Below are 13137 nucleotides of genomic sequence, written 5' to 3' on the forward strand. Positions count from 1 at the left end.
GACGTCGCAGGACCTGACTACTCTTCTCTATTTTAGTTTTATTTATATATACATTTCCAGACTTGAGTATTTTCGTTCAGATATTGTTTATTCAGATTGTTCTAGAGGCTCTAGACTCGTGACCCTCCAGGTCCTTTTGGAGAGCGTTTTATCAGACTTCATATTTTTTCTCAGTATTATTCATTAAAATATTGGATTATTTATTTCTAAAAACTATTATAATCTTCTTTAAGATTGTCGTTTGGAGGTTTAACGGTTAATTTGGGGAACATTGTGGTCTGGCTTGCATAGCAATGTTGTTGGCGCCATCACGACCGTGTTTGGGGTCCGGTGACAAGTTGGTATCAAAGCCTAGTTACTAGCTCCTCTGCGAGTCATGAGCGGTGTTAGTAGAGTCTCGCAGATCGGTACGATAGACGTCCGTATCTATCCTCGGGAGCTACAGAACCTTTTAAGGAAGCACTTCCACTTTCTGGAAAATTCAAATCGTGTGGCTTGTTATTATGAAAACTAAATTTCAGTATTCTATTTCTCCGCAGATGGCGAGAACCAGCGCTAACGGGACGTGGCGGACGACCACACAGTGCCCACCTGTAGGCCGTGGTCAGGGTCAGAGGCAGGGCAGCAGGGCAGCAGGGGACAAGCACCTGCTTGACCCACCAGTTGACCCAGGCTTCAAGGGTCAGATTCCCATTCCTTCCAGTTACCTGCTCAGCAAATTCTCCCGTTATCGATGCTCCCTCTCCCTTCAGGACAGGCTCGTCATCAGTTAGCCACGCACTGTCCGCAGTGCCATCGTGATTCCTGTGTCTCCAGGAGGCTTTTGGGCTCAGATCTTGTCCGTGCCTGCGCTGGGCCTGACTCAGCGGTTTCAGCTACACAGCGGCGGCTACTTCTCAGACCGGGGGTGTCATCAGACCCCCGATGCTCGCACACCCGAGCAGGTTGTTCCAGGGCTTAACCAGACACCTGGGGTAGCTTCGCAGCTCAGCGCATTCAGCCAGCTGCAACCAGGTTTGCAGCAGTTGTTCAGTCTGCGCCAGTCGCACCAGCCCACTCATGTGGTTCCCAACTAATGCCGGATGACGAGCACGTCCGGTTTGGAGAGGTTTCATAGGCTTCCAGCCCCCGACATTCAGTGGTGTTGAGGCGAGGATGCCCAGGGTTTTCTGATAAGTGCCGAGCGAGCTTCGTACTGGCGGTATTCTGGAGTCTAGTGGAGTGGCTTTACTACCTTCCATTCACAGGGCCTGTGCCCCCCCCAATTTTAAAAATTGGTGGGAGGAGTTCGAGAGGCGTAGCTATTTGGAGAGCAGCCGCCTCTCACGTGGCAGCAGTTCTCTACGGTATTCTGGAGAAATATGTACCCAGTCTCACAGGGAAGAGCTTGCGTCGTCAGTTTCGAGTGGTTGACTCAGGGAGATATGACAGTGACTCAGTAATGAGTTGAGGTTTTACATAGCTAGCTCGGCATGCTACGTGGATTTGTTCCGACAGATCGCCAAGAGATCAGAAGGTTTTGTGGATGGTCTCACTATCCCGATTTCGCAATATTGATGACTAAGAGAAAGGGCTACAGCAGTTACATTTGAGAGGTAGTTGATGCGGCTCGTCAGATTGAGATAGATCGTCGTCGGGAGCGTGAGGAGAGGGAGGCTAAGAGGCCCTCGGGTTCAGGTAGTTTCAGTGGTGCTCCGTCTAGGGGCCAGGTTCCAACGCAGCAGAGGTCGTTCCTTCAGACCTCCTCATTGTTTTCTGTTTTTCCCTTTCCTTTTCCTTCCTGTCAGTTCGTTCAGGGTCCGTGGGGCTTCGTCAGGCCGTGGTCATCAGGGTCCATCCAGCAGAGCCAGCTGTACTGAGTGCCCTTCCAGCTCAAGAGGCTCTGCTCCTGCTTCTTCAGCCCAGGGTTTTCATTCTGCAGAGAGGGGTTCCCATCAGTCCCTTCTCCAGCTCCAGGTCATTGCTACGAGTGCGGTGGAGTGGGTCATACTAGGAGACAGTGTCCCCGTTCCGTAGTAAGACAGTCTTCAGTAGAGGATCAGCCCTCATCTCTGCTCTGTTTCTTCAGCACCCACTCCAGTCAGCTAGGAGTGAGTCAGGTAGCCAGAAGGTCACCCCAGGGGTGAGACGTACTGGGGTGGTCAGGCTCGATCTATCTCTTCCGGATAGGAGAGAACCCAGTGCATCATGAAAAATTTTGCAGTCATCACAGGTATTATCTCAGTCTGCATAAGGGAATTTGCCGTCTGTCTATTTTGATCCCCGGATCTACCTACTCTAATGTACCTTCATATTTGCTCATCATTTGGGTACGACCCGTGGTTGTCTTGCCTTCCTATGCATGTATCTACCCGGTGGGTGATACTGTTATGTGGATCACGTAAATCGATCCTGTCTTGTTACTATTGGGGGTCTGGAGACCGAGTTTGAACTTGTTTATTATTGGAATGGGTGGATTTCGACGTGATTCTGGGTATGGATTGGTTATCTCCGTACCATGCTATTCTGACTGTCCCATGCCAAGACAGTTACGTTGGCTATCGGGTATTCCGAGGATCGAGTGGCGAGGCGTGACTGACTATTGTTACCGGCAGGGGTGAATTTCCTTCCTAAAAGCTCAACGGATGGTTTCGGAAAAGGGTTGTATTGTTCGTACTTGGCTTTTCGTTAGAGATTGTTGGACTGAGAACTCCAGTCTTGATTCGGTTCGTTGGTGAGGGATGTTCCCTGATGTTGTTTCAGCGGACCTGCGGGCATGCTGCGGATAGGGACAATTTTGATTTCGTATTGATCTGGTGCCGGGCACTCAGCCCATCTTCTATCGCTCCTATCGGTATGGCACACAAGCGGAGTTAAAAGTAGTATTAGGAACAGCTTCAGGAACTCCCTAGATAAGATTGGGGTTCATTCGCCCTGAGTGTGTCACATTGGGGGCAACGCAGCTGTATGTAAAGAAGAAGGATGGAACAATGGAATGTGCATTGATTACAGACAGCTGAACAAGGTGAAAGTGAAGAAACAAGTAGCCCACTACCCGTATTGAGGATGTTGTTTGATCAGTCTCCAGGGAGCAAGGGTATTCTCTAAGGTTTTGGGGAAAAAACCCCCTTCCCCGATCGGGCTATCACGCAGCTGAAGATTAGTGGATTCAGACATTATGATAAACGGCTTTTCAGGACGAGATAATGGGCACTACGAATTTCTAGTGATGTCCCTTCGGGCTGACTAATGCCCCAAGCCGCATTCATGCATCTTGATGAGACATTGTAATTTCGGCCGTATCTGGATTCTTTTGTATCGTTTATTGATGATATTTTGTATACTCGCATAGCAGGAGGAGCACGCGCAGCACTGAGGGTGGGTATACAGAGATTGAGAGAGGAGAGCTTTATGCGAAGTTCTCTAAATGTGAGTTCTGGCTTAGTACTGTGACTTTTCTGGACACCGTGGTGGTCCAAAGTGATTGGTATCCAGGTTGACTGCCAAAGAAAGATCGTAAGGCGGTGCAGAGTTGCCCGAAGACCGTCTCAGCTACTGAGATCCCGGAGTTTCCTCGGTTGGCGCGGTTAATTAAACCGCAGGTTCGTTCAGGGCTTTTCATCTATTGCTCGAACTTATGCGAAGTTACACAGAAGAATGCTCCACTTTGTGTGGTCGGATGAAATGCGAGGAGAGCTTCCAGAAGCTCACAGTCGCGCTTGACCACAGCTCCGGTGCCTTTAGTAATTGCCATCAGCTTCAACGTTCTTACACGGTGTATATTGTGATGGCCGGTCGAGAGTTGGGATCGGTTGTGTATTGATGAAGAGGCAGAGTTATTGGGTTATGCCTTCTTCGTCAGTTAAAGCCCCATGAAAAGAACTACCCTGTTCATTGACTATAGAGTTGCTGCTATCGTCATGCTTGAAGATTTGGAATCATTATCTATATGGGTGTATCTTGTGATGGTAATAACGTGACCAATCGCAGTCTTCAGCATTGTTTAAGCAGAAAGGAAATTAATTTGAGGCAGCGGAGATGGCTTGAGTTACTCAAGGATTAATTGATATTACCATCCTGTTATCATCCCGGAAGGCCAATGTAGTGGCCGATGCTTTAATGCCGGAAGTCCATTTGTATGGGTAAAATTTGGCGTATATTCCAGTTGGGGAGAGGCCTCCTTGCACTTGATGTTCAGGCTTTGGCCAATCAGATGGTGAGGTAGATTATTTCCCTGCCCGCCCCAGTCGGGTGTTGGCTTGTAATGGTTTCCCGATCTTCTTTGTAACGATCGCATCAGAGAGCGCCAGTCTGAATGCCTGCATTTGCTTGTACTGAAGGACAGGGTCCAGCATGATGAGCCAGAGATAATGACCATTGGAGATGTATGGTGTGTTGCGGATGTCCAGGGCCGGATTTGCGTGCCCAATGTGGAGGGCTCCGGGGAGTTGATATTGGAGGAGGCCCCACAACTCGCGGTATTCGATTCATCGGGTCGCGAAGGTTGTAACCGGGATTTTGAGACAGCATTACTGGTGAGAAAGGATGAAAAAGGATATTGTGAATTCATGTGGCTCAATGTCTCAACTGTCAGCAAGGTCAAATATGAACTACCAAGAGACCCGGCGGTGTACTCCAGACGGAATGGATATTCCGGGTGGAACATGGAAAGAAGTATTACTATGGATTTTTTGTGAGTGGTCTTCCATCGTACCTCGAAGAAGTTTGATTCGATTTGGGTGATTGTGGATAGGCTGATCATAGTCCGCACACTTCATTCCTGTATGCAGCCTAATTATTCTTCGGAAGCGGTTAGCCAGAGATTTTCAATCCGAGAGATTGTGGCGGTGCCATGGGGTCCCAGTTTCTATTATATCAAGATAGAGGTACCCAGTTTTACTTTTCCAGTGTCTGGAAACATTTCAGCGAGAGTTGGGTTCACAGGTAGAAGTTGAGCACAACATTTCATCCTCAGACGGACGGACCAGTCGAGCGTACTAAATCCAGAATATTGGAGGGACATGTTTGCGTGCCTATGTTATTGATTTTTAGAGGTTTCTTGGCTGATTCTTGCCACTTGCAGAGTTTCTTATAACAAGAGCTATAAATCGAGCATTCAGATGGCGCCGTATGAAAGCCTTACATGGGAAACGGTGTAGATCTCCGTTGGTGGTTTCGCGCCCAGCGAGGCTAGATTATTGGGGACAGAGTTAGTGCGCAGGATGCCTTAGAAGAAGGTAAAAGTGATCCAGGAGAGACTTCGTACAGCTCAGTCGCGTCCAGAAAGAGCTATGTCGGAACCGGAAGGTTCGAGAATTGTATCTTATGCGGTGGGCCGAGAAGGTCTTGTTGAAGGTTTCGCCTAATGAAAGGTGTTATGAGTTTGGAAAGAAAGGAAAGCTGAGTCCAAGGTTCATTGGACCTTTTGAGATACTTAGGGAGGATTGGGGAGGTGGCCTATATGCTTGCTTTGCCACTAGGCTTGTTTTCTGGAGTTCATCCGGTGTTCCATGTTTCTATGCTCCGGAAGTATGTTTGGGGACCCGTCTTCATGTTATTAGACTTCAGCACGACATCAGTTGGATGAGGACTTGACTCTACTGATGTGGAGCCGGTGGCTTATTTGGGGTCGTCAGGTTTTTCGAAAGTTGAGATCTAAGGACCATAAGCTTCGGTGAAGGTACAGTGGAGAGGTCGGCCCGTGGAGGAAGCACTTGGGAGACCGAGCCAGGAAGATGTGGAGCAGATATCCCACTTGTTTGAGACTCCAGGTATGTTTCTTGACGCCGCTCGAGACGAGCGTTTGTTTAAGTTGGGGAGGATGTAATGACCCGACCGTCGTTACGGGAGTTTACGCGCCCGTTTCCCCCCGTTTTATGCCTTCTATATGTTTCATTATACGTGTTTGGAGAATTTAAGTAATTCGGATAGAGTTTGTTAGAAATGAGACAATAGTCTCTTTATGAATAAGGTTAAGTTTGGAAAAGTCAACCGAATGTTGCACTTATGAGTAGCTCCGTTATGGTGATTTGGATATGCTGCAAAGTCAGATCATTCGGAGGTGTTTAAGTCGGGTTTTAGATCAAAGCCAATGTTTCGGAAGTTTTAGTTTAACTTAGGCTTGAATCCGTGTAATTCGATAATTTTGGTGTTTTATGATAGTGTTTTTTATGGTTTACGAGCAAGTTCGAAATGAAGTAATAGAACATATCTGTGCATTTGGTTGAGGGTCCCGAAGGGCCTCGGGGTGGATTAAAGCAGCTACCTCAACAACTCTGATAAGCTCTAGGGAAACAAGACTGCTCAGCTAGGCCTCCGGTGTACCTGAATCTGCACACAAGGTGCAGGGAGTAGGGGTGAGTACTACCGACTCAGTGAGTAATAAGCATATAAAATGTCTGAAGATAAGAAATCCACGAAATACCACAAAGCAAAGCTAACACTAACAGTCCTACACCTTACTATGAACAAACAGCAAAACAACTTCAAATATAACAGTCAAGTAAAATGTAATGATCCAATGCAATGCACATGACCGCTACGGCGCGTAGCCCGATCCATTTAACGTCGACGGCGCTCACTGGGGGTGTGTACAGACTCCTGAGGGGCTCCTTCAGCCCAAGTGCAATATAATCATACCATTCGCTGCGGCGTGCAGCCCGATCCATACTCAGCCCACAATATACATATGAGTCACGTAACAGATTCAATTAATTTCCAAATTTCCAATTTATTAAAAGAATATACTTTAGATATTTAACTTCAGGAAAAGTGACTTAGCATTTTATAACAGTGATTAAACACAGGACTGAGATCAATGATCATACAAAGCATGCTATCACAATGACATTCAACCTCTAAGGATGCTACAGATCGGCACAAGGCCCCAACACGGCAATAAGCCCAGATATATTCAATACAGGGTGCGTATCAGTCGCCAACATAGAAATATTCTTGTTCGGGATGGACTAAGTCTCAATCCCCAGTCACAACCAATCCCGCACCTGCCATGGGGTGCGAGTCACGCCCTACAATAGCGGCACAATGTGATAAGCCGGGGTTGCAAACCCTCAGGCCATCATATACACCAACTACTCACCTCAAACCGGCCACAGACTAGCCCGCAATGCCTTTGCCTTTCGAATCAACCTCCTCGCACGCCGAATCTAATCAAAAACACAACGAATACATAAATATGGGTTAAAGAAACATAACCCAAACAAAAATACTCGAAAAGTACTAAAATTCACGAAGTTGGTAAAACCCGAGCCCCGGGCCCACTTCTCAAAAAATTCCGAAAATCACACCAACAGATTCCTCGTCTCTCCACGAGTCCGTGCATATAAAGTTTACCAAAATCGGAGCTCGTTTGACCCTCCAAATTCCATTTTTACATCACAGCTTTCCAAGCCCTAGCCTGACCCGTTTTTGATGAATTTTCTACAATTTACATGTAATTTCTACCATAAATTCGAATATTTAGGCCAAGGAACTTACCTCCAAGTGATTCTCAGTCAAAACCCTCGATTTTCCTTGTTCAAAGCTCTTAAGAACGTCAACAATGGAGGAAAAATATGAAAGGGTCGCGGATGAAATATTATTTTAAAACCCTTCTGTCGCCCAGCGATTTTCGCTTCTGCGGTCCCGCTTTCGCTTATGCGGGACCGCTTCTGCGGCCACATTTCCGCTTAAGCGGTTTTCACTTAGAAGCCCGGACTTCGCTTATGCGACGCGAAGTCCGCTTCTGCGGTTCCTTCAAACCCGCTTCTGCGGCACCTTGTCCGCTTATGCGGACCCGCTGGTGCGAGCCACCTTCCGCATCTGCGGAATTTCCCTAGCCGGCCACGACCGCTTCTGCGACCACGTACCCGCTTCTGCGGTCCATTTCCGCAGAAGCGAAAACACCAGATGACAGAAAAATCTGACCTGCAATTACACCTCAAAACTCTCGTTTAACCACCCTAATCCACCCCGAGGCCCTCGGGACCTCAACCAAATGTACAGATATGTTCTATTACTTCATTCGAACTTGCTCGTAACATAAAAACACTATCATAAACACCAAAATCATCGAATTACCACGGATTCAAGCCTAAGTTAAACTAAAACTTCCGAAACTTGCATTTGATCTAAAACCCGACCTAAACACCTCCGAATGATCTGAAACTTTGCACGCATATCCAAAATCACCTAACGGAGCTACTGCAACTCTCGGAATTCCATTCCGAGCCTCGGATCAAAATCTCACCTACCATCCGGAATCCGCCAAAATTCAACCTTAGCCAATTCAAGCCTAATTCCACACCAGACCTCCAAATTCAGTTCCGATTGCGCTCCTAAGTCATAAATCATCTCCCGAAACTGGTCGAATCATCGGAAATCCATTCCGAGCCTTCTAACTCATAAGTCAACATTCGGTTGACTTTTCCAAACTAACCTTATCATAAAGAGACTTATTGTCTCATTTCTAACCAAACTCTATCCGAATTACTTCAAATTCTCCAAACACGTATAATGAAACATATAGAAGCATAAAACGGGGAAAACGGGGCGGTAACTCCCGTAACGACGGGTCGGGTCGTTACACTTTTCCTCGTGAATTCGTGTCTGAAGGCTTCAAATCTAGTCACAAACAATTCGATATACTTAATACAAAATCGTAGGAATTAATTCCATATGAATTTACTAACTTTCCAGATATAAATCCGAAATTCACTTTAAAAATCAACAGTGGGCATCACGTCTCGAATCTCGGAAAAACTCACAAAATTCGAACATCATTCCGATACGAGTTCAACCATACAAAAATTATCGAATTCTCACATCGGATCGACTTTCAAATCTTTATTTTTCATTTTTGGAAGATTTTATAAAAATCTCAATTTCTTTCATCTAAATCCGAAATAATTGATGAATATAGACATGGATTTATGAAATATGATCACTTTCGGATATAGAACACTTACCCCAGTCGAAGTCGTGAAAAATCCCTTTAGAATTTCCCAAATTCGAGACTCAAAACTCAAAAATGAGTAAAAATGGCTAACACCCGATTTTATGTATTCTCTCCGGCATTTTTGCACTTGCGGACTATGATTTCGCACATGCGGACTCGCATTTGCGAGACAAAGCTCACATTTGCGGAACATGGCTGCCTGTCTAGTGGCCGCATCTGCGCCCAGAAATGTCACACTTGCGACATCGCAGAAGCGCTCTAGTGACCGCAGAAGCGTCTCGTCCATCGCGGAAGCGGCTACACACCTGCGCTAATTTCTCCGCAGAAGCGAAGCTCGGCAGAGCTGTCCAATGTCGCAGAAGCGACCGGAATTCCGCTGGAGCGACCATGTACCTGCGCACAAAAACTCGCAGGTGTGACACACTATAACCAGCACTAGACAGCAAGTTCCAATTGTTCAATGGCTCGTCCGAAACTCATCCGAGCCACTCGGGACCTCGTCCGAATACTCCAACAAGTCCCAAAACATAATACGGACTTGCTCGGGGTTTCAAATCACGTTAAACAACATCGAATTTACAATTCACACCTCGATTCGAACTTTTGATTTTCCAACTTTTCAATTTACAAAACCCGTGTCAAAACATATTAAACGAATCCGGAATGACTTCAAATTTGGCACACAAGTCATAAATAACATAAGCAAGCTATTCCAATTTTCAGAATCTCAATCCGACTCTGATATCAGTAAGATCAAATCCGCGGTCAAACTTTGGAAATCTTTAGGGTTTAGATTTCTAGTTTCTGATAAATGGCGATAACTTAAGCTAGGGACCTCCGAATACGATTCCGGGCATACGCCCAAGTCCCAAATCACGATACGAACCTACTAGAACTTTCAAAACACTGATCTGCATCCGTTTGCTCAAAATGTTGACCGAAGTCAACTCAGTTGACTTTTAAAGCTCTATTTCACATTTTAATCCATTTTTCACATAAACTTTCCGAAAAAATTTATGGACTGCGCACGCAAGTCGATGAATGATAAATAGTGCTTTTCGAGGTTTTAAATCACAGAAATGAATGTTTAAATTAAAGATGATATTTTGGGTCATCACACTTTCTATCTTAAACTCTGTGCTCAATCAAATATTGCGTACCATGGGTCAAAGGGAGTATAATACATGGAGGGAGGGGAGGAAAATGGACAAGAAAATTAATAGGTGGTGCATCAAACCCTGCCAATAAGGTGATACTTCAGATAGCCAACCAATTGGACTATTATGCATGAAAATCTAAGTTAAACTCTGTTGTAAGTTAATTGAACCTAATGATGCAAAAATCCCGATATTGTCAATGTACAAAAATTAAACCATGTTAGATGATTAATTCTCTTAAGTTTGTTCGTAATATAAAGAGGTCACAAAGAGATAGGAAAACTAAGTCAAGAACAAATCACATGATCAGTAAGGCCTTAAGTTAAAGACTAGTACTTCCAATATTCAATAACAATCACACACCATAATTCAAAGAACTCTACTCATGCAATCTTGAAAACTTGAAACATGAATAAGTATACGTAATTATAACCTTGAAAAAATTGATCACTACACCAAACTTAATCAACTAATTAAACACTATAAAACCCTTGTTAAACAATCACATAACATCAAGAAAACATTAAAAAGTGTTCACTTTTTCATGTTATAAGCCATGTCTGGAGTAAGAAACTTATTTTCTTTCCTTATTTTCTTTCTCATTATTGCCTTAAACTTCACTAATGGCTTAGCCATTGATCATAAATCTGATGCTAATATTGCATTAAACCTACAAAAGAAAGGATTAAAATGGTTGCATTGGCCATTTGCACATGCACCACCACCACCTTCACCTTTTTTTCCTAAGTTTCCATTTCCAAAAATATTTCCCTGGCCGCGATTTTTGCCACCTAAGCCTTTTTCGGCAAGTAAAAAACGCGTCAGTGACATAAGCATAGACAACAGTCAGAACGTGCTGGACAAGAAATATTGTGCTTTAATTATTGAGGCGTGTATGCTTGAAAGGGATACATTATGTGTTCGCCATAGGTGTACCTTCTCTTATGATTGTTGTACATTCATTAATACTGAATTTGGTCCTGAGGAATGTAACCAGTATGAATTTGCCATGATCAAAAATCAGTGTGCAAATCAAGCTGCTCCTCCTCCTACAGATTACTAAGTTATTAAGGGGGTGTATGTACGTGTATGTTCATATAGCCGACCCAACTTGTTTGGAATTTAGGCGTATAGTTTGCATTATTGTTATTTTATGTATGTGTGTGTATATTTCATATAGTCGACCCAACTTGTTTGGGACTGAGACGTAATTGATATTTGTTGTATGTATATGTGTGTATTTCTATGAGAATAAATTAATGAAGTCATTTGCTTACTGGTTATCAAATTATCGTGCTATGTCTCATGTCATGATATTATACAATAAAATAGAGTTCTTGCTAAATTTATCTCGATTGTTTTACAAATTTGAGAAGTGTTAATATTATTCATATTCTAACATCTTATATATATATATATATATATATATATGTCACGACCCGGATTTCCCACCCTCGGGAGTCGTGATGGCGCCTACTCGTAGAAGCTAGGCAAGCCAAATTTAGTTCTTTTCCTTTAATAAACAATCCTTCGACAATAATATTTAAACAATGAAAATCAACAATAATAAGCGGAAGTCTTAAATTTAAATAGCTAAGCAAGATACTGAATTCCAACATAATCTCTACCCCGGATCTGGAGTCACATACTCACGAACATCTAAGGAATACTAAATACAAGGTCTGAAAGAAACATAAATCTGTTTATCCCGAATACAAAGAGATGACAGTCTAATGTAAGGATAGAAGGGAGACGCCGGGCCGTGCGGACGCCTGCAAGGCTACCGTCGGGTCGTCTCCGGACTGGAAGTATGCTCCCGAACTAAAGCTACTGCTGCTGCTCGAAACCTGGTCCCGTGCAAAAATGCACAGAGTGTAGCATCAGCACAACCGACCCCATGTGCTGGTAAGTGTCTAGCCTAACCCTGGCGAAGTAGTGACGAGGCTAGTCTGGACACTGTTGTCCGCTATATGTGTTAAAACACGAAATCAGAAAACTGTTAGAAGAATAAAAGAAATTGAAAAAACAGTAAAGATTAAGAAATATTCCGAGTCCACAATTTGCTTGTGCGTCCTTAAGGAATTTTAACCCCCTCACACGTTGCCAAGGTAATGGATTAAATCCTCCCAGGATAAAACAGAATAAACCTTCCTGCAACAGTGGCAATACAAACTGCAGGATACCAACGAACTTAAAGAACGGAGCAAAATCACACTTACGAATTTGAGAGAGAGAGACTGCGAATTAGAATGCAGTATTTTAAGAAAGAAGGAAGTTCTGTAATGTTTTTGGTGTGTTAAAAACGAAGCCATGCCTCAGAATTTATAGGCAATTATTGGAAGAGGTGTGATGTTGTTCTGGAAAAGGTGCCTTTTCAGAGTTTACGCGGCCTGCCGCGGTTACGCCAGGACCGCGGCCAGAGTGGCCCTCTAAATCTGCAGCAGGGTTCTGGCGCGGTCCTACCGCGGTTACGCCAGGACCNCAAAGTAATACTCTTCCCGGCAAGGGAACTACAACAACAAATCAAACATCCCGACAAGGGAGAGTCAGCTATAACCAATCCTATTCAACTTCTTCCTGGCACAACTAATACCAATATTTAATCACAGCGTTCATAGGATCAAACAAGGGTACACAATTATCAAGTTAAGACTCACGGTCATACTTGGCACCGACGCATGGATACTCGTCACCATGCCCATACGTCGTATTCAACACCAACAAGTAGCAAATATGACTCAACTCCTAATCCCTCAAGCTAGGGTTAAACCAAACACTTACCTCAACTTCCACGGCCAAATCAATCCACAACGACCGCTTTCCCTTTCGAATTCGGCTCCAACTCAATCAAATCTATACAATAACGACTTAATAATATCAATATAAGCTAAACAAATCAACCCCAATGCCTAAATATAGATTCCCAAGCTTTCTTTCCAAAATTCCAAAAATCGACCCCGGGCCCGCTTGTCAAAACACGAGGTTCGGACCAAAATCAAATCCCCCATTCACCCACGAGCCCGAATATATAATTTGTTTTCAAAT

The 13137-nt window shown here is 44.2% G+C and overlaps 1 protein-coding gene across 1 annotated transcript; it reads left to right on the forward strand.

Annotated features, from left to right (window-relative positions):
• Positions 10610-11380, forward strand: LOC109228146. Its single transcript, XM_019393323.1, has one exon. It carries the CDS (start codon positions 10649-10651, stop codon positions 11153-11155), a length of 507 nt encoding a protein of 168 aa, XP_019248868.1. The 5' UTR covers positions 10610-10648; the 3' UTR covers positions 11156-11380.

The sequence above is a fragment of the Nicotiana attenuata genome, chromosome 6 (genome assembly GCF_001879085.1).
Source record: "Nicotiana attenuata strain UT chromosome 6, NIATTr2, whole genome shotgun sequence".
In the NCBI taxonomy this organism is placed as follows: Eukaryota; Viridiplantae; Streptophyta; class Magnoliopsida; order Solanales; family Solanaceae; genus Nicotiana; species Nicotiana attenuata.